This window comes from Triplophysa dalaica, chromosome 7 (genome assembly GCF_015846415.1).
Source record: "Triplophysa dalaica isolate WHDGS20190420 chromosome 7, ASM1584641v1, whole genome shotgun sequence".
Classification (NCBI taxonomy): Eukaryota; Metazoa; Chordata; class Actinopteri; order Cypriniformes; family Nemacheilidae; genus Triplophysa; species Triplophysa dalaica.
In genome coordinates, this window is record NC_079548.1 from 10,499,940 (window position 1) to 10,521,056 (window position 21,117).

Genomic DNA, 21,117 nt, shown 5'->3' on the forward strand with positions numbered 1-21,117 from the left:
TTCTCCACAACAGCGATTTGGCACAGCAGGGTTCCTTCCACAGAATCCTGTGACATCACATAAGGAGCTTTCCTATGAGTCACGACTGTGTGTTTTGAATGCTCTGAATCATATAATATAGAACAGTGCAGGTCACATTTACTCAAGAATGATTCACAGCTTGCTGGGATGCCAAAACAGAGAGGATGTGTAGCATTATACAGTATTTCTAAAAGGGAGCACACCACGTTGGGGAAAGCTTTATTACATGTCCATCAATAGATTAATAAAACTCATAAAAGACACCACTCATATACAACAGGTTTCGGCACATGGCAAACGTTGTAGAATGGATAACTGGCATGTTCTTATACGCTGCGAGAGGTCCCCCCTCATCTCAAGAAGTAGAACAAACTCGAAATCATGATTTGACCATTTAGTCACCGATCTGATAGGACTGAACTGTGTCAGAGACGCATCTATTTTAGTGCGCCCTGATATCCGCGCACCGCTCGCTGCATGTGGATGTTAATGATGCGCGCGCGCTGGGTTCCGCAGAGTTCCAAACACACGCTCGTACGTCACCGAGAGGCAATCCCTCACCAAAATTACTCAGATCATCGATAAACGTCGCAAAGATTAAAAGCTCCACAATACGAACAGAGGTAATGCAGGTCGATCAACCATATCATAAAGTCGTAGGAGCTCATAAATGTCAAATCTTTTAACTTTGAAGCCATGCGTAAGTTAAGACAAGTAGCATTTAAACACGTTTGCTTGAGAACCACCTCAAGTTGAATCTGATTTGCGGACCGGTGCATTGAAATGTAGCAACTGTTCTCTTCTTAGGGGGTGCCTCGCTCAGAAACAGGGTGTAATACTCATATTCACCTTAAGGATGTCTTACTGACGACATCCCTCAGTGCGTGAGAGGCTGTGGGGAAAGAGGACCGAGAGTCTGTCCTGTGGTCCTGCTGCAGAACTGCCTTCATCTAATTTCTTGCGGATTCAGTTATCAGCGAGCACGTCTCTCGGATGCGTTTGAGAGCGCGATGCGAGGAAGACTCATGGATAAATCATGAACACGCAAACCGTTGGATTTATTTGATTCATATGGTGCTGGGGTTGAAGTTAAAGGGATTCGGAATAATTGTTCATATTTCCAACCTGGCTGGGGAGAGGAGGACTGTTGCGATGTCATCCCGTTCAACATTTTTGGAGCTTTGTGGAAGAGGGAGGCTGTGAGTATAGTGTATCTATATTTTTTCTCCGTCAAAATTTGCTTGGTCCAAAGGTGGTGCATTTTACGCATGTGATCTCCAAAAGCATAGGACATATGCACAACGTGTTAAAATTCTGTCCCGCTCTTTAAACATTTACTACTGTTGTTTTTAAATTGATACGATGCAAGAAAACGCAGTTTACCCTGCATCACTGGGATGCGCGAACATCAGATGCATAAACCGGAGAAAATGTGTTACTTTACAACCGCGCGACAATGGGTTTTTAAAACCATCAGATCCGAACGATAAGTTGGTTTGTATTGAGTTATGTTACACAACACCTCATCGTTTTGCATGTATGAAAACTCGTGTCATAATCATGTGATTTATCAGGAGTGCTCTTCTCTTGACGGATAAAACGAGACAATTGACTAATAAGCGGGTGAAAAAGACAGAATACAATGAAAGAAAGACAGATGCATTACACGGGAAGGGTTTTAAATGGGAGGTGATTTGTCTGTTGTTTCTGTATATGTAACAGATGAATGCGGATTTTGGTCCAGTTGTTGATCCAACTTCGAATAGCCACTTTTCTTGTCAAACGATTACTCTGTTTTTGTTAGGCCTATATATATTTTAGCACAAGAAGTGCTTCGCTTCTTTTTTTTTCGTCACGACGTGTACTAATGCGTCTTAAGCTGCTTCTACTGTAAAGTTCCCACGTATTTCCTATAAATATTATTCTGTACAAAAGCGTATTGAGGTTCACCGTTCCATCTGAGAACGAGAAGCGCGCGGGACGCGTCAACAGGGGGCGCACTTGCATTATGGACGTTTTGGGGAAATTAATGAGGTATCAGAAGAAATATTCATCTAGATATAGTTCCCAGTGTTAAGATCTTAGTCACGTTGTAGGAACACTGATATCGCATTTGACTAAAATAGCAAATCAGGGGAGTTTTATTCATCCAAACATGAAAATTTAAATCTCTCTCGCTCTCTCTCCAATTATTTTAAATTAAAAATAAATATGATCTTATAGTCAAACCAAAGAAATACCTTCTAGTCAAAGTGTGCCTGCAGTTTCATGACCACATTCATACATTTTTGCCACATATTTATGATTCACGTGACGATTTTTTTCAAAAACATTGAACATTTTATGCTCATTATAAAAAACACATATACAATAACTATAATACATTTATTTGTATGTATTCAGTGATTGACCACAATGATTAAATACAAAGAATTTCTGAGTTTACCCTTAAAATAGTAATATAGTTAAATCAATTGCAATGCTAAATATAAGTATGAAAGTTTAAAAGTTTTGTGTGTAAATGCTAACTTTCTGAAATAATGAAGCGTAAATTAATGTCACACACAGCGTGGTGTTTTCGCCCAGATTCACTCAGCTGCATTGAAACGAACCAATGCTTACGTTCCTGTTTCACTGCTCTACTGATTTCTAAGTCAATCAGACAAACTACAAATCTATCTTTCTCTTAGCTTGTCCTACATAATGACGTTAAGGATGCATTATTCTCTTCATGAATGGACTGCTCCGTATGTTATTCCCTGCAATTTTATGTCTCGCTTGATCTGCTTGCGTATACATGCTGGCCACAGTTGCAGAGCCTGTAAGCCTCCTTTTCCCCAGTCAGACTCTTCATGTGATGATGTCAGCTCCACTCTCTTCTGCCCTGCTTGCTGCTCAGATCCAGTGTCACATGTAATATTCATCATTTGCTCATTGCTAGCTATTCATTGCCTAAGTTTCGAAATGAGATGATAAAATTCTGCACTTGCCGTAGTTGTGTAACTCCAGTACACGCAATTGAATGTAAAATGAATAGAGCTAGCGATGAGGTTATTTTTAGTGGGATAGTTCATCCAAATATAAAAATTCTGTCATCATATATTCACTCTGATGTTTCAGATTCATCTTTTTGTCTGTTATGGAACACAAAACACAGAATGTTGGGAAGGGGCAGCTTCAGTCACAATTCACTTGTATTGATGCTACGAAAGTTAATGGATACTGAGGATGTCAGGTTCTAACGTTCTGCTTTTTTGTTATATAGAAGACGTAAAGTCATACACGTTTCAATTTACTACTCGAAAGTATTGTTTATCGTGCTGCATTGGCAACACTCCTGAATATCATAGAAAAAGAGCAAATGTGGTGTAGCTGAAAAAGTCTGTAAGCATTCATTCACAAACCGCCTTATTGTATTTTTTTCGTCATAGGGAATGAAGTCGAGCACTATGGGGTTTTCCAAGTCGGTTCTTCTGACTCTTCCAGCTCTCCTTACCCTCCTTAACATCTCACATGCGGCGGAAAAGGTTCCCATACTGAACATTGCTGTGATCCTGGGCCAAACCCGCTACATCTCGGACAGAGATATACGGGCTCTGTGGAGCAAGGAAGATCCCATCGACGTCAACGTGGTCACCCTGCTCGTGAATGAAACAGACCCCAAGAGCATCATTACCCATGTGTGCGATCTCATGTCCGGGACTAAAATCCACGGCGTGGTGTTTGGGGACGGCACAGACCAGGAAGCCATCGCCCAGATTTTGGATTTTATTTCCTCGCAGACGTTGATACCTATCCTGGGGATCCACGGGGGTTCGTCCATGATCATGGCGGATAAGGTCAGTCAGCCTCTCAAGCATCACTGTATTAAGTTTGGCGAACAGCAGGGAGCCACATTATCGAATAAAGGTGCTGAAGAACGTCTCACATTGAACACAGATTGCTTCTGTGGGTAAACGTGTGTACAACCGAAATATGGTTTGGAAATGACATTGATGTAAAATAATTCCATTAGTACAACATGCATCGTGCCTTAACTGTTCCCCAGACAAATAACCATATGGAGTTATTTCACAACATATGCTCCATCAGACCTACAGAAGCTGTATTTCGTTGGAGTAATCACTTTTCTGAAACCAAAAACAAAGAGGTTTTATACTGAACTGTCATTGCTGTCATCGGGTATCACTCACTTTATTTCGAGAGTATTTACACCGGTTTGTGTGGCAAAAACCAGATCAGAGATCAGCCTGTAGTACAGTAACAATGTACCATTGTGTTCATTTTTGTCCCGTTCTCATTACCTACCACAAACCGCTCAGGTAAATTCCCACTCACTAAAAAATCCCTTTGTTTTGCGTTGAGTTTATATAATAAACGTGTTTTTCTTGAGCTCTCGCTGCCCTATTTAAATGTGTTTACTCTGTTTTCATGCCAGAACGTCTCTGTATTAAATGAAGCAACGTTATTCTCAGGAGCTTTTGTTCAGCGGCGTATTAAGTCATTCTCAACGACTGGGTTGATCCTTAAGGAGATAAATGTCGGGATTGTTTTAGCTCACATGGACCTTTGCATCTTCTTTTGTTGCATTATACATCACGTGCATACATTGAAAACCATACAGTATATGGTCAACCTGTGAGCACATACTATAAGTGACATGAATGCATTTCATAGGTTTTGAAAAGTTTTCAGTTTTCAATTTTTTTGATCGCTGGTTTGAAGTTTGAGTGATACTTATCACAAATATGACCAAATTATTACATCAGTTTGATTCTAAGAGGGATTATTGGTAAGCAAGGAGAAATGAATACCAGTTAATGGCTTTTTTATTCCAGCGTTCGTTGCTGTTTATCTAGTTAAGGACATGAGAATTGGTACACATTGTAATTAATGTTGGGCTACGAGGCAGGTCTAACTTCATTTAGTGCCCATGCAGCAGGATTTCGGCTCTATAAACACAGCATCCATTGGCATGTGTCAGGGGATTTCTTTGTTTTATAACCAAAGTGCTACTTTGCAAAGACAGGGGCCCATGCGCAGGCACGCTCACCAGCAGTTACGGCCAAAGATCAACTGACTATCTTATTGACATTTTGTAGGTTTCTTTCCCATATATCTCCAGCCCGAAGCGATCGTTTTAAGACACACGATTGTCATTTAATAAAGGCAGGTGCCAAGAGCAGAGTCAACATACAATGGAAATGGCCATTTAGGTAATTACTGACCAATGGTTTTCTTTCTCTCCTTCATCACAGGCAGGGAAAGGTTTGATGCGCTGATCTCTTCTAAGTCGTGCCAGTGCAGATCCTGTAAAGCCTATCATTTATTATAGCCTTTATTACAAACCCAAGTAGATTGAGCTGTTCAATATAGACATACAGTGGTTTAAAAAAAAATGATGGAAAGATGGGAAAAATGATCGGTACCCTGTTTTTTTGGTTTAGCACCCTTTTGGCTAATGGAATTATGCAAATTATGTTAACAACAAAAAGTCCCATAAAATTGTTGTACTGAAGGAAATCTGCGTTGCTCAGTTCCCCATGTGTGGCGGACTGTCAGCATCAGCCCACCACCTCAGTCCATCCACTTGAATGCATGAAAGTGTGCCGGACTGCACCACAAGTCTATATATGTAAGCAGAAAAATGTGCAGCAATGCAAAATGTTAATGCATGTTTTTTATACAATGCATTATAATAATGATCACAATAAAAATAGTACTAATAATAATTTATCTTTATGATAATAAAAATGTAATCTTTATTTATATTTTCGTTTTCACCATGTAGCTACATTGTCCTTATTGTTTGTTAAAACACAAATCTTTTTATCTTGCTTCATATTGGACACTTACATTTTTAAGACTCCTTTTTATTCTTTAGACCATAGAGGGAAGTTGACGTCCTGTGATGTATCATGCAGAGCACTTAAGTTGTTCACGGACCTTGTTTCCAGGGAGTCTGCTGATCATAGAGTTCTTCTTTGGATGAGATATGCCCCCAGCTTTCATTTGCTATTAGTTCATGGACATCAGTTTGGGTGAAGGATATGACTGCCAGGGGCCTCTGTAATGCATTCAAGAGCGCACTTTGATGTTATTGTGAATTGTGCTTTTTAAACACGGTTAGCTCTATTTTTTTTCTTTGCGTGATGATTCCTTAAATAAGCCTTGTGGAGGTGATCATGCAAACTGGATGTTTTTTTGATGGTTAAAATGCCTGGTGGGGACAATTGCAACGTCCCATTTGCTTTAAGGGATATTTCGCCTAAAAATGAAAATTCTGTCATCTTTAACTCACACTCTTGTCATTTCAAACCTGTTTGACTTTTTCTTCTGTAGAACACAAAAGTAGATATTTTAAAGAAGGTTTGTAACCGAACCGTGCCGGCACCCATTCACTTCTATTGTTTTGGACACAAAACCGATGCAAGTCAATCAGTGCCAGTAAACAAATGTATGACAAAAAAAATCATACAGGTTTGAAATGAAAAGAGGGTGAGTGATGATAGAAGTTTTATTTTTGGGTGAACTATCACTTTAAGGAGGGTTTTCACTTAAATGTTGAATCGATTGATCTGTTCAGAAGACAGTTTGTTATTTTAAACAAATCTATGTTAAGCATTAGGCGACAGAACTAATACAGATTGTGTGTTCTGAATTCTAAAGCTCATGTGAGTCATATTGAGCACTTTATTTTGCTTTCTGAAGTGATTAAGACGTGCTGTGCTCTTATGTGTTTACCATTCTCTAATAAGAGAGCATTTATGAAGAAAATGTAATTAACATGCTGTCATCTTCAAATAAATAACCTGCTGTTGTTGCTGTAAATGAGAGAACAATCGCTGTGTGGGTATCATAAATTAAATTAAACATTACCCCCCGTGAGGTCAATTGTAATGTCGCTACCTTTTTTTAAATCTGTCATAGCCTGGTGCGTAGCATTGACGTCAGACAGCAGAAGACATTAAAACCTCGTTTAAATAATAAACAAGCCTCACTTTTTGGCCGGTATTTAATGAGCCAGCGCAGCCCAAAAAATTGGCAGACTTTAATCAGTTCTTTCATTTGGGATCTCATTCGGACCAATGGGCTGCCAGCCCCTGAAGACATACCATTGTGTTCAATCAATGTGTTCTCTATTTGTGATTTGGAGTGCTAATCTCACCTCTTATGCACAGTTTGCTGGTGTTTCCATTGTTTAGATTCCAGCTAAATGCCCCAGAGAATTGCATTCAACCGAAACAATTGTGAGCCACCCTTCTGGACAAAATAATTATGCGATTGTAGAGAAACACAGCAGCCGCCCTGAACGTCCACTGACGTTAATGTCCCGAAATGCACTTTCCCTTGAGCCTCATTGGATAATTATTTACAGCTGTATCATTGGACGTCTAGCGTTAAGTTATCTGATCTACTCGGAGTTGACATACAATTGTTGATTTAGCCTCAGAAAGGTTCATCATCATTCTACAGTAGCATCACAAAGATGATGGTTTAGACAGGTGCTGAACTCAGTCATGAGATTACAGCACATAGCTGCTGGACAAGTGTTACACCACAAGCGGTAAATTATTGTTATGCTTTCTTGTGCACCACGCTCATATGGAAAGGGCAGCAAGAGACATAACTAAATAACTGCTATTTCCAAGGCAATAAGGCTTTGCAAAGACGTGCTGGAGAGTATGATGATACCGCTTTCCCACAGCAAAGCAGAATCATTGAGTTCGCTTCGATATCTGAATTGCTTTTCATTGACAACAATGGGTTCCATAGAAAGTAAATGTTGCAGTCTCCTGCTTCTCAGTTGGTTAAAAGCCCTTTAAATTTGCCATCTGTAAACGTCACCCTGTGCATTTATTTGCCAAGATACCATCTTCGTTCGGCTGTCTGTGTTGGGTTCAGTTCTACAGAGCTTGTATGACTTACATCACATGATTTACAGGGCAGCATGTTTATTGTCTCTTTATGAAAAATGCAAGGTCAGAGTGTTTGATACAAGCAATGTAAACTGGGCAGTAGAAGAATAATGAGCATCACCATTACCGTTCAGCTTTTAGTCTTTCTTTTGTCGTTAAAAGTAATTGTAGAGTAAATCATTTTAGAGCTCGCAGAGCTCAGACTGATGATGATTTGAGTCCAAATGAGGTTTTTTTGTTGCAAATAAAACCATATAGTAAACACTTGGCTGGACTGAATTGAACAGAATAACAATGAGCTCCAGTTTATAGATAATTTGTTTCTTCTTGGAGACATAAGTACGTATGATTTGATCCGGCATATAGCCATCTTTTTGTGTCTCATATACAGAAACGTTTTTAAACCAGTTACATGTATTTTGGGGCTTTTTGTTTGTCCAACCAATGGCAGTCGGGGGGATTGTTTGGGCAATCTGCTTAAAATTATGTTTGCAGTTCCACTTTTTTCCACTTTATTATGGCAATCAACGCAATAGTCTTTGATATAGGAACTTGTTTAGGCAGTAAAAAGAAGGGAACATGCTTGCTGCAGTCCTGCAGGTCAACGCAAACATTTCCAAGCAGTTGCAAGCTGGACTCTGTGCTGGAAATGTGCCATTGACCCTTGGAAACACCACAGCTTGGTCTTGCTGATGTCAGTATTAATGAAAGATGTTATGAAGACAAGGTAGTTTGCACCAAAGCGAACTCGGGTCACGGGCTAACCGTCTGTTGTTTCATCAGCTAAATGTAGCAAATTATTTACCATCAATTATGAGGCAAATGAAGTCTCTGACATTTATGAGACAGCAAAGGTCTAACTCAGAGATTGACCCACAGCTATGTGCTCTCTTATATAAGGACAAATCTGGTAGAGGGTGTAATCACACATTGGGACGCTTGCTAACAGCAAACCTTAACACAGGCAAACTGTAATCTTACGTAAGACAAGCCAGAAGTACAGAGCAGGTTTCATAATGACAGGGAATTTGGAGCAATACAAAGCTTGGCTCATTAATTTAAGACAGGTCTTTGCGGCTGTGAATGGTGAGACATTAGGCAGATGTTTTTCTGACTGGTGGAGGGCTGTTGTTTGCCCCGGTTATGGGCATGTGAAGCTGATTTCACTAGTAGTAGGGCCATTCTGCAGAATTTGTGCAAACTGCCGTCTGATATGGAAGAAAAAACACATTTAAAAAGCATTCAAGTATCCAAATCGTAGTTGTTTACTAAGATCCTTTCTATCTTCTTTCGAAACTCACTATAATATTTATAATAGCAGAAAGCTTTATATAGTAAATCATAATTTATTGGGTTCTTTCAATTGGGAGACGGATGTCCCAAACCCCAAAACTTATCAACTTATGAAAATTATAGTGATTTGTTTTGTGCATTTTCTGCATTATTGAAAATATCAATAAGTTAAAAAAACTTTACTTAAAAAAAAGTTTAGGTAAAGAAAAGTGTCCCAAATTTTCATGTCACTACCGAAACAGTGTATGTTTTAGTCCATTGGCTGAGACTGATTTAGCCACACCTCACATTTTTTAAAAAGAATAATTACTGTGTCCCTCGCTCTAATGGTGTTATTCCATAAAATTTAGTTTTTATGTTTGTACATCTGTTCAGAACAGTGCTTGCAAACCATGTGCTGAATAGCATCTTTGAGCTAGGGTCAAGTATTCAGAAATTTTCAATACCAAAACACATCACACACATCACAACCGATGTGAAATTACAAAATTAAAATAAACTGCACAATTACTAGAAATGTGTACGTTTGATATTATACAATTTGCATACATAAAAAAATTCTGTGAAAAAAAACTACTTTTTCAAGATTTTGCACAAATTGTGTAGAATGGCCCAGAAATAAATATCAGATTGCTTAAAGGGATTGTTCACCTAAAACGAAAATTCTATCATCATTTATTAACCCTCATGTCATTCCAAACTTAACGTTCTTTCCTCTGCACAACACACAAAAAAATGTTTTTTAAGAACATTGGTAACCAAACAACATTTGCCTCCATTGACTTTCATTTTATTGCCACAAACCACTGAAACATTTCTCAAAATATATTTGTTTTACACAGGTTTTGGATGGCACGGGTGTGAATAAATTATGAAACAGTTTCTATTTTTGGGTGAATTAACCCTAAATTGAACGATTTTTGTTCTCTGAGTTTAAATATTGACACTCAAACTGTGCTCAGAAGTGTAGAAACCCCCACATTTATCCACGTTGTTTTTATAGGTTTTTATTTTCTCAAGCAGCTTTGAAACTGTTTATGTTAGTTTCAAAGTAGAAACATGCTTTTACACGCAGGATGATAAACATTCAGATTTGAGATTTCAACCTTTCCATGTGGCAGAGAAATGTTATGCATCTAACTTTTTGGTACCTGACACTGTATTTTAGGCAGAGAACTGCATCTTCACAGCTTGCTGCCTGGCTTTTATGCGACTGCAAAATGAATAAAGTTTTCCCCAGACTCGCTCGTCCTCTGCCGAAGCAAGATGAGAAATGCTCTGCAGAGCTCATGCAGAGAACACAATTACATCAGAATACACTTCTGTATATTGGTACCATTCCTTGTCAAAAGCACCGAAGTGTGTTTCAAAGACAGAAGCTGGAAGTGGATAACATGAATGAAATATCTTCTTTGTTCTTTGCACATTCATTAGATACACTTTTTGAGTACTGAGGGACATAAAAAGTACAAGATTATTAATTGTTCACAACAGCCGTGTATTATTTAGATTAAAGTTGAAGGTTTCTTAGGTACATCAAGGAAGAGACCAAACTTTAATGGCTGGCATATTCTTGTTGTTCTCCACTTCGCTTGCGCTTTGGTTAATGACAGATAGTCAACCCAAAAATGAAATTCTGTCTTCATTTTACTCACTTGTTCCAAATTTGTATAAAATTTGTTGTTCTGGTGAACACAGAGAATGATAGTTGGAAGAATGCTGGTAACCAAACAGTTCTTGGTCATCATTGACTACCATAGAAGGAGTAAATTCTTAGTAAATTTCTTCGTTCTGTTAAACACAACAGAATATATCTTGAAGATGAAGGACAGTTGACAGTTCTGGGGCACTTTTGACTACCTTTGTAATTTTTACTACCACGATAGTCAATGGTGCCCAAGAACTGTTTGGTTACAAACATTCTTCCAAATATCTTGATCTGTGCTGATCAGAACCAAGACATTTATACAGATTTAGAACAACTTGGGGGTGAGTAAATGATGACAGAATCTTTATTTTTGGGTGAACTGTCTCTTTAATGTAAAGGAATACAATTTTTTTTTACATGTTGTCTATTAATTAAGATGTTTTATATGCATGTTTTTATTGCAATTATAAATACATTTAAAATATTAATTATAAATCCATTTTCATTTTTGAGTGAACTATTCCTTTAAGGTCATTTCACATGCTTTGGATTAGAAAAAAAAAATTGTGCTAATGAACCACTTCCGCTATCCTTTGCATATTAATTGAAAGTATTTCAGATCTTCCTCTTCCTTTAGCTGGATAAGCTTTATGAACATGCTTCAGATGAAGTTGCTTGAGGCCCTATAAATAGGTCGTCTTTAATAGAGGTTATTCAAACAGCATTATTGCAAAATGTATGAGGATTTTGAGTGGATAATTGATTAACAGAGCTTAACATATTAATAAATTGAATCTATTGACCTGTTTTGTGCTCAACGAGATTTGCTGTGTTTTCTGATCAGCTGAAGTACTTTGAAATAATTTTTACACTGTTTTTTGGGGAATGTCACCACTTGTTGTTCATCTTTTGAATAGCTTTTAGAAAGACATAACTTATACCCACAGTATATAGTCTAAAACCATTGTCTGTTTGGAACAATAACTGTCTTATTTTGTCTTTCCATGGAACTCGTGATTCTTTCTAAAATTGCCTCACGCCTTGAATGTAAACTAGTTTTTGTTCCACTTCTTCCCATGTTCCTCTGCTATTAATGCTTGGACATCCCTTAAAAATAGGTCCAAATGTAGCAAAGATAAATGACAAAACAGCTGAGTTTTTCAGGGTCAGCTTTGACAAATGAGACAACGGACTTTCAGAGCTCCAGAGACTTCCACAGTTAGGTCACTAATCTCATGAGATGGAGGCATTTTTGTTGTCACGTTGGAGGCAGCAGCCGAGGTCTGGAAATAGTCCTGTTTGCTGATATATACATAGTTGTACTTAGTTATGGACTGACTGATGTGTGGGAAAAACATTAGATAAAGGTTTAGATTTGATGAAATTGATGAAAACCTTGGCTGCTTTTTTAACGTAACAAAAGCTAAAGACTTTCAGGGCGGGAGCGCGCATGAGTCGTGACAACTCTCTTATTATGAAGGAATGTGTAGAGGCGTTCTGGTTTATAAAGTGGCCTTGAACATGTACAGAACATTGAGAGGGGAAAATATGAGAGGAATTGCACTGGTATGGTGAAAATATTCAACATGGAGTCATCATGTGCCGTATTGTGAGGTGCTATTCTACATGAACAACACCATGGAAGGAATTATAAAGAACAGGTGGTTTATTGTTGCTGTAAATATGATAATAAATAGTGGCTTCCTGCATGTCATCTAGATGTAGGTCATATGTATGAAAAACAGAACCGTCAATTTTAGTGGAATTTTATGTACAAAATAGCTCAAACTTGTCCTTCATAATCAAAAAGTTACATTACATCTTTCAAGTGCATGTTTATTTTACACCCTCAGTCAATGAACCGAATCAAAGGGTGGGTGTTGACACATTTTCATAGTCTCGGGTACTTTAAACAGGCACCATATTTCTGCATCTAGCTGGCAGCAGTCCAAGTGCACCAAAGGATTTAGCAAACACAGGTTGAAAACCAATTACCTTCACAGGAGGTGACTGATAAAGGAACTCTTACCTGTAAAATATCAGATTTTCTGAGAAGATTTATTGCATTATGGTGAAAAAAGGTACTCGCATGTCCCGTTTTATGTATAAATAGAGTATCATGCAAACATCTCTTTCGGTGACACAGTTTCTCTTGGAAGTGTTTGTGAATATTGCCAGAATGGTGCATATTGAAGTCCTTAGAAGTCAATCTGAAACATGTGTTTTGCCCCAAAGGGCTGAAGTCTTTACTGGAGTTTGGTGCATAGAAAGCAGCCCCAAGGGCACAACTGTGACATCTCCAGTGCCAGCTGAGTTTCACCCCGCCCAGGCATCTGTCGTAGCTCTTGGACCGGCTTTGATGTGTATTTTGTGTAGAGAGGCAGGGCAGAGCAAGGTCAGAGGTGAGTGTCTGGGGGGTTACCAGCATCACCTCATCTTTTTCTGTGATGATGTCATTCCTGCGGTGTATTTAGAGTTTTTTTGACATTGCTTTTTAGTCAGGTATATGTGTGGATAATATGTGCAGAATATTAAAAGCAGACTTTTTTTGCATGTCAGCATGATGTCATTGCTGCTCATTGTTTCTTACATTTTTGCACTATTTTCAATGAAAGCGAATGCTTTCTGTGAGTCTCCGGGTGCTGAACTGACTGACTCTTGATTGTGAACAAGCTCAGTCAACCCAATTGTTAACTTACACTGACCAACCCCACCTTAATTAGTTAAATAATTGGCATCTCAAGAGTAGGGTTATCTTGGTTCCACTCATATTTGGCGGACAAATAATATTACATTACCATGCATAATTATAATCTCCCACGGTCTTACTCAAACATAGTGTTCCACAGGGCTCAGTTCTTGGGCCATTACTATTTATTATTTACGATATTCAGAATATACCTCCTGCCGACCTGATACACCAAACTGCAACTCTGTTGTTATGCATTGATGAGCTCAAGACTTGGCTAAACTCAAATTGTCAAATTGTCTTGCAACTCTGCCGCAGGCATGTTGACTGGCACTAAATAGTCTGCCCATATCACCCCTGTTCTATTTAATCTTCACTGACTACCTGTGTCCTCTCGTATTATCTGTAAAATCCTTCTGCTTCCCTTTAAATCTCTGTATGGTCTTGCTTATATTTATCTAACCGACCTACTCTCGCCATTAGGGTCTGTGCTTTTCTTGAATTTTGTTGCATTTAAGAAATATCAGTATGTCCACGTTTAGGTTTGCAGTCATGGCGGCCCCTGCTGATCAAAAAACATATTCCGGTTCAGTTCACACCTCAACCGATTTGAATCGTCACACATTATAATCGATTTTCAAACGGCTCACGGTGAATCGTTACATACCTACTCTCCATATATTCCCTTGCAATCACTTCAATCATCTGAAGGTAAATTGCTATGTGTACCATGATTTCGCTGGTCATCCCGAGGAGGCAGATCTTTCTCTGTAATGGCTTCCAAACTTTGGAGTGTTTATATGTCTCTTTCCACTGTCATTATAAATATTGCTATGTAAATCAAATATATATAAACTAAACGTATTATTACAACATTAAGACCACCTTCAAAACTTGCCACGAAAACAACACCAGTTAGATCAATAAGATTACTTGTTTATTTCTTATGTATATGCATACAATGAAAAGCCACAATGGTCCAACTACTGTATTTCTCCTGGCATGTCCTTCCTCCATCTTCTTTCCATGCATACCTGACACATGTATGACTCACAGGCTGTCAATGCATTACGAGGTCACAGAAAATATGCACACAGGCTAATGACATGTCATAATGCCATCATGCTAAGTCATGCAACTTCCTTATAGGCTGTCCGCTGATGGAATATGTGGTCCTGCGTGTCACATCTGAGTATCAACATGGAAGTACTCTCTTATACCAGATATTTGCAATTGAAAAAAGGCTTTCACTTTTATTCAAACAGATTCAAGTTGCACTGCACTAGCAAGGGTTAGCAATTTGTTTACAAAAAACTAAATAGGGCTGAAAATTGAGCTTGTCATGCGATTTCATGGAATCTTTAATTGTGCCGCCTTTGCTTGTTAACTATATTTAAACTAAATGAGGAGATTTTCAGTCTATACTCTATATCCTAGATTAAAACAGTAGCTGAATTCTCTCTCTCTCCCAGTATCTTTGGTCTCCTCCTGTCTTGACTCTGTCAGATGTTCTCCTCCCCTGTGGCAGCTCATCGAGTTCCCCCCACGGGACCCCCCCCGTCTCTTTCAACACACACTCCTCTTATCTCTTTGTCCAACACATGGACCTGTTTGGATTCCTTAGCACCTCTCCGCCTCCAACATGTCAATCACTCTCTGCTTCCCCACATCGGTGATGAGACCAGAGGATCAACAAAGACGGAAAGAGTAGAGGAAGCCAGAAAGAGGCAGAGGAGAGGTTCTCTACCAGATGCCATCACTGATAACATTTGTTTGAATATATATTAGATTTTGGCATTTTGATCACATTCTGAACTTTGCAGTAATGGCCCGACTACATTTGAAATGTATTGCAGTGTAAAAGAAGCGGTCGCTCTTTCGTACTCCATCACCTGACCCCAATTAAGTTTTGATGAGTTCCCTCATTAGTGGACATAAGTGCCAGCTTTGATCCAAACTCTTACCCATGTTTCTATGCATATTTTTTGAATAAGCGGCATCTATGTAGCAGCAGTTCAGAGGGACCTGGTTTAAAATAAGCAGCTCAAATTAAATTATTGTCTGTAATTCAGTTACGAGAGCCACGCGAAGTGTATTGCTGGAAGACTTTTCATTGTGTGGAAACGGTTTGATAGATGTATCTTACATAAGACTGAGGCTTGTTTTTCCCTCACTCTCTTTTGTCAAGCTCTTAGTGCCGTGTACTCTGTAAACATTATTCATTTGTTCATTGATGACGGTTCAGTATAGTTATACAAAAATAATGAGTGCTTTATTGAAAACAACATGGAATGCAGTTATTGTAGACTTTACAGGGTGTATTCATAGAATCAACGTACAGTACGTCAGTATTTACTGCATACAGAAATCAGCTTTATAAACTGGCTGAGCATGTTGATGTACGAGTTTGCCTTATATTGGACAACCTCATCAGTTCTTATCGCGTTTTGACAAAACTGTCATTTTGTGAATTGACATTAATGTGATCTATGTGTTGACAGATAACTGCGGCTGCCTGTGTGTGTATGTGAAGGCAGTTCCCATCACACACGTGTGATAAAATGTGGGTGGCCAAACACCTGCTCAACATATCACAGAACAGCACCGCCCACAGAAGAAATTGTCTCTGTGTCTACTTTGGCTAATTGTAAAGGATATCCTGTCTAACACCAACAGATGCAAATGCACATCTTACAATACCTGTCATACATTTGGTCATACGTAAATGAATTTATATTTAAGATAATTAGAATCTGTGGAAATGCGTGAATTGCTTCAAAAAATATTTTTAATTTAAGATTTTGTGTAGATGAGTTGGACAGTGCAGCAAAGGGAAGGCAGTCAGCAGGTGTCCGGCATACATGGATGCTTTTAAAAACATTCGGAAAAGATAACCAAGATAATACCAAGAGTATAAATAAATATTAATACGAAATGTGAAATTTAAAATGTTTTTTTAAGATTTTTTTCTTTCTTTCTGGTCAATGGATAATTCAGTGTTTTTTGATAGTATTTATTGACAAACATTGTGATGATAATGCATTTTTTTTATTGTTAACCTGTCACCTGAACTGCTTTACATTTACTTTTAAAGTAATAGTTCATAATCCTTCATCATTTACTCACCCTCATGTCATTTCAAACCTGTATGACTTTCTTTCTTCTTCAGATATTTCAAAGAATATTGGTAACAAAACAACGGCGGTAGACACAAAACCAATGCAATACAATGGGTACCAACATTCTTCAAAATATCTCTTTTGTGTTGAGTCGATAAAAAAAAGTCATACAGGTTTGAATTGACAAGAGGGTTAGTTAATAATGAAAGATTTTTATTTTTGGGTTTACTATCCCTTTAAGCCATCTATTTTCTATGATCCTTTGGTTTCAGACGACCTGATTGGCTTCCAGCCGTTCCTGGCAGATTAATTATGAGTGAGGTCAACACACCTCCAGAATGCATCTGAAGGCTGGGAAGAGATTGTTCTCTATGTGCTGGTGGTGTCTGCCACTGACGAATGCTCACAGTTGAGTCACAAGTCACGCACTATTTCGGAGGAAGCTTTCAGTTTAAAGGTTGCTTTTGTGTTATATGTTCGCCGTCACTTTAAGAAAATATGAAGCTGAATTGGTGTTTATCAAGTGGTAGTTCACTTGAATTTGACAATTATGTTATCTTCACTTACATTTCATTTTGTTTTAAACTATGATGTTTATTTTTCTCTTTAAGAAACCCTGAAGCTGAATTGGTGTGTTAAGGTGTACTGAGATTGATCAGAATGCTCTGCATTATAATTCTGCAGCTTTGAAACATTCTCAAGGACGACTCCTGTGCTCTTCTTCCGTTGTGTATTCACCTAATATCACAGAGGACCTTCGCTCCGGAAGGCTCATGGGGGCGTTTGAGAGACGTGGCGACTCTTTCACTGACATTCTTTATTATTATTGCAGATTTATTTATCTGTAACAGCACTGCTTTTATCTGCCGGTCAAAGTCAGAACGCGCCGCGGCGACAGAGTCTGCCACAGTTCTCTTGGAGATGGTGCGTATGATGAGAATGATGTTTTCACTCGTCTGGCTCGAGACAAAATCACCTCGCCCAGCCAGTAAGGAGTGCGGCCTCTGCCTGGCTTTGTGATGAATGGGGTAGAGTCTATCTGTCGCTCTCAGGCTGCGAGATGCCTTTTGTGTGTGTTTGTGAGTGTTGTGTGCGAATGTGTGAGTTTCTGTGGTTGCTGTTGTTTATCTGTGTCTGTGTGTATATTGGAGGGTTTTCTAATGTGCACGTGCCCTGTGGGCACCCTTTCTTATGCAGTGTTATTAATGGTGCCTGGGCAGTGCCAGCTTTCCTCTCTGGCTCTGAATGAGGGCGCTGGGCAGACCCGGGGGTCTTAAAATAAAGTGGCTGGTACTAGGGCCGTCTGGCAGGTGGAGTGGGTCATCAGCGTGGCGGCGAGTCCTCTCGTGTAGACCTGCTGGGTGTGTGTTGTGACTCTTTTGAGCGTTTAAAGCAGGCTGGGTAATGGATCCATCAGGAGGACATAAAGCTTGTTCTTGTTTTGTACTGGAACGTTCAGGCTGTGACACTTTTTGAGGGGTCCTACTGATGCTGGCATTTTTACAGTAATTCGTAAGTAAGTAAGTAAGTCTTGTCATTTCAAAACTGTATTTCTTCATCAGAACAGAAAAGAAGATATTTCGAAGAAAGTTGGTAACCGAATGATGGTGGCACCCATTGACTTGCATTGGTTTCGTGCCCATACAATAGAAGTCAATGGGTATTGGCGTTGTTTGGTCACCAACATCCCTTTTGGTGAACTATCACTTTAACTTTTTCATATTCACGTTTTCTATTGCTCCTTTGGACAATGCAGTGTATCCACCTCACGGCATTATGGTGTAATAGAAATTTGGCACACGTGAGGTTGATGAATGCACGCTAATGCCTCACCTCTCTCTCAATCCAATGCTCTTCAATATCTTCATCTTTCTCTGTACCTTGACTCAATCATGCGTGTCACAAACACCGCACCCCTCACACAAACCCCTTTCCTCTTAAATGTCAGCATGCAACCGTCTTTCCTGCGAGGCATCGTGGCGAGGGACCCATACACACGCTTGCATCACTTGTTTTAGCCTGCGGACTCTTCAGAAGCGACTCTCTGTCTGATGTCCTCAATGGGCTTAGGAGAAGCGAAAGCCTGCGTTCTTCCTGAATCATACATAAGTCACTGCGGTAAAGTGCGGTAAGCCGCGTGTCTCTGTGCCTCCTCCCGGCTTCCACGCTAAAAGCAGGCAATGATGTCTTTAAAACTGGGAGCTTTGCCAGGGAAATCACAAGAATTATAAAATCAATGATATGCCCGAAGAGTCATTCAAGGGTGCCGAGCTGATTTCGCAGGCGGCTCTCCTCCTTCATTGAGACGGCATGGTCGGTGGCGTAGTCAAGCGATAGATAAAGGATGTGATGTGTAGGGGGAACAGAAGAGGGAAATGAGGGTAGGGATTGAGGGAATTGCAGGATGTGTATGAGTGAATGAGTGAAGCAGACAGATGAGAAGAGAGGTGGACCGTTGCCCGGCATTTCATAGACTATCGGTGTTGATGTGGAAGCGCCCAACCGCCGCGGCTAAATGAGGCATACCGAAGACCTCTGCAATCTCTCTTTTCTTTCTTTACCCCTTCCTCTTTTTTTGTCCGTTGCAGTGCTGTTTGGAGGTTTGCTGCAGAATTGGCCCGTGCTCTACAGAGTCATTATTCCATCGCTTTGCTGGTATCGATTCTTTCTGTATTGTACCACATAGCCCCGGTCTGATGGGGTGGGTGGCCATTTGTGGCTAAAGGATTTGTTCTTATCTTCAAGGTTGTCTAGCCCCATGGTAGGAGCGACCTTGTGAAAACAGCGTGTCCATTACTTCTATTTGGACACCTCTGACAGAACCTGTTAGATCAGGCTACTGTCAGCAGAATGGTCCCAACCAAGATCTAGCGTTAGACCTTCCTATGAAGAGACAAGATACACCTCCTAAATCCACCAGGTATTTGTTCAAGTAGAGCTTCCTGTAGAGAGGGTGAGTGCAAATGGCAGTACTTACATCTCCAAAAACATCTCAGATCTGCTGATATCCGTCAGAATTTCTCATTCACCTCTTTGACAGCCATTCTGCAAACCTTATGTTCAGGTATTGCTCTGGTTTTCCCTAATTTAAAAAAAAAGAGGTTCAAATTTTGAGACCACTCTTTCTTTTTATCTGCATTTCTGCATGTTTTGTAGCAGTTCCAGTCTAGTGTTTGTAGAATTACAACAGAAACAAACCTCAGGAGTGACGTGAAGTCACCCAACAGCAATGTGAACGATTGAGAGAATGCAAAGACACATAAAAGTTGTGAAAAAAAGTCAGGCTTACTCTTTTTAACATGAATATAAACGTATTCAAAATTTGCAAATATTGGACGTTTTTGTTCAATTTGACCAGTTTGTCCTAATTAAATTTTGTGCAAACAAAGTGCAAACAAAAACATATTTTTATATTATTTTTTTTATTTAGATTTGTTTCCTGAATGCGATAGTTATATTCAATTTTTTTATTTAGATTTGTTTCCTGAATGCGATAGTTCACCCAAAAAATAAAATTCTGTCATGAATTACTCTCTCTCAAGTTCCTCCAAACCTGTATTCATTTCTATGTTGGTTGAGCACCATTGACTACAATAGTAGAACAACATTTTTTTTAACATTTTTTGTTCTGTTGAACACAAACGAAAATATTTTGAAGAACTTAGATAAACAGACAGTTCTGTAATCTCAGTATATATATATATATATATTTGAGTTCAACAGAACAATGAAATGTATACAGATTTGGAACAATTTGAGATTAAGAAATCCATGACATAATGTTCCTTTTTTTGGGTGAACTATACCTTTAATAATTGTGTTTTATATTTTTTCTGTGATATTTAGTACTCAAAAAGTATTTTTTACCAATTGATGCGATACCCTTGTCTCAACTTTTTATTATCTGAGTGATGATAACCCCATGTCTTTTCAGGTCACCTATAAGCAGCCTGGAAACATTATTAGATTCTATATTGATACTGTGTTTCTTGATGGTAATGAAGATATGGCTGTTGAAATATTTCCCATCCTCCAGGTCTCACGACAGCAGCATTGATTAAAACAAGGCCGTGCCGCAGCAGCACCACTAAAGGTTGATGCGTTCGGAATGCTGATGGCATTTTTCTTGTACAGGATCTCTTTGAAATTAATCTACTTGTCGTCCTGCAAACGCGCTGCTGATGTTTAGGATTGGTAGCATCTGTGTACCGTATTGGAACTGCTTTGCACACGTTTTTGGGGGCCAGTGTAAATTGTGTTTAAAGGACGTCGGCATCACTGTAAAATGCTGCCAGGGGACTCGGGTAATGGGCTCGGGGAGTATACTGTAAATCTTACCGTCTATCTTATTTGACTTTTAACATTACCCTCACATCCGCAGCATAAGAGCAGCTAAATCGCTCTCATATATGCAGGGCTGTAAATAAA

The 21,117-nt window shown here is 39.1% G+C and overlaps 1 protein-coding gene across 1 annotated transcript in view; it reads left to right on the forward strand.

Moving 5' to 3' along the window:
• The first annotated feature begins 959 nt into the window (after nt 1-959).
• Nucleotides 960-21,117, forward strand: part of grin2aa (glutamate receptor, ionotropic, N-methyl D-aspartate 2A, a) — a 111,223-nt gene continuing 91,065 nt past the window's right edge. The window contains exons 1-2 of the mRNA XM_056753869.1: nt 960-1,220; nt 3,453-3,860. Coding sequence (XP_056609847.1) covers nt 3,456-3,860 — 405 coding nt within the window. The 5' untranslated portion in view covers nt 960-1,220; nt 3,453-3,455. The remainder of the gene's footprint in view (nt 1,221-3,452; nt 3,861-21,117) is intronic.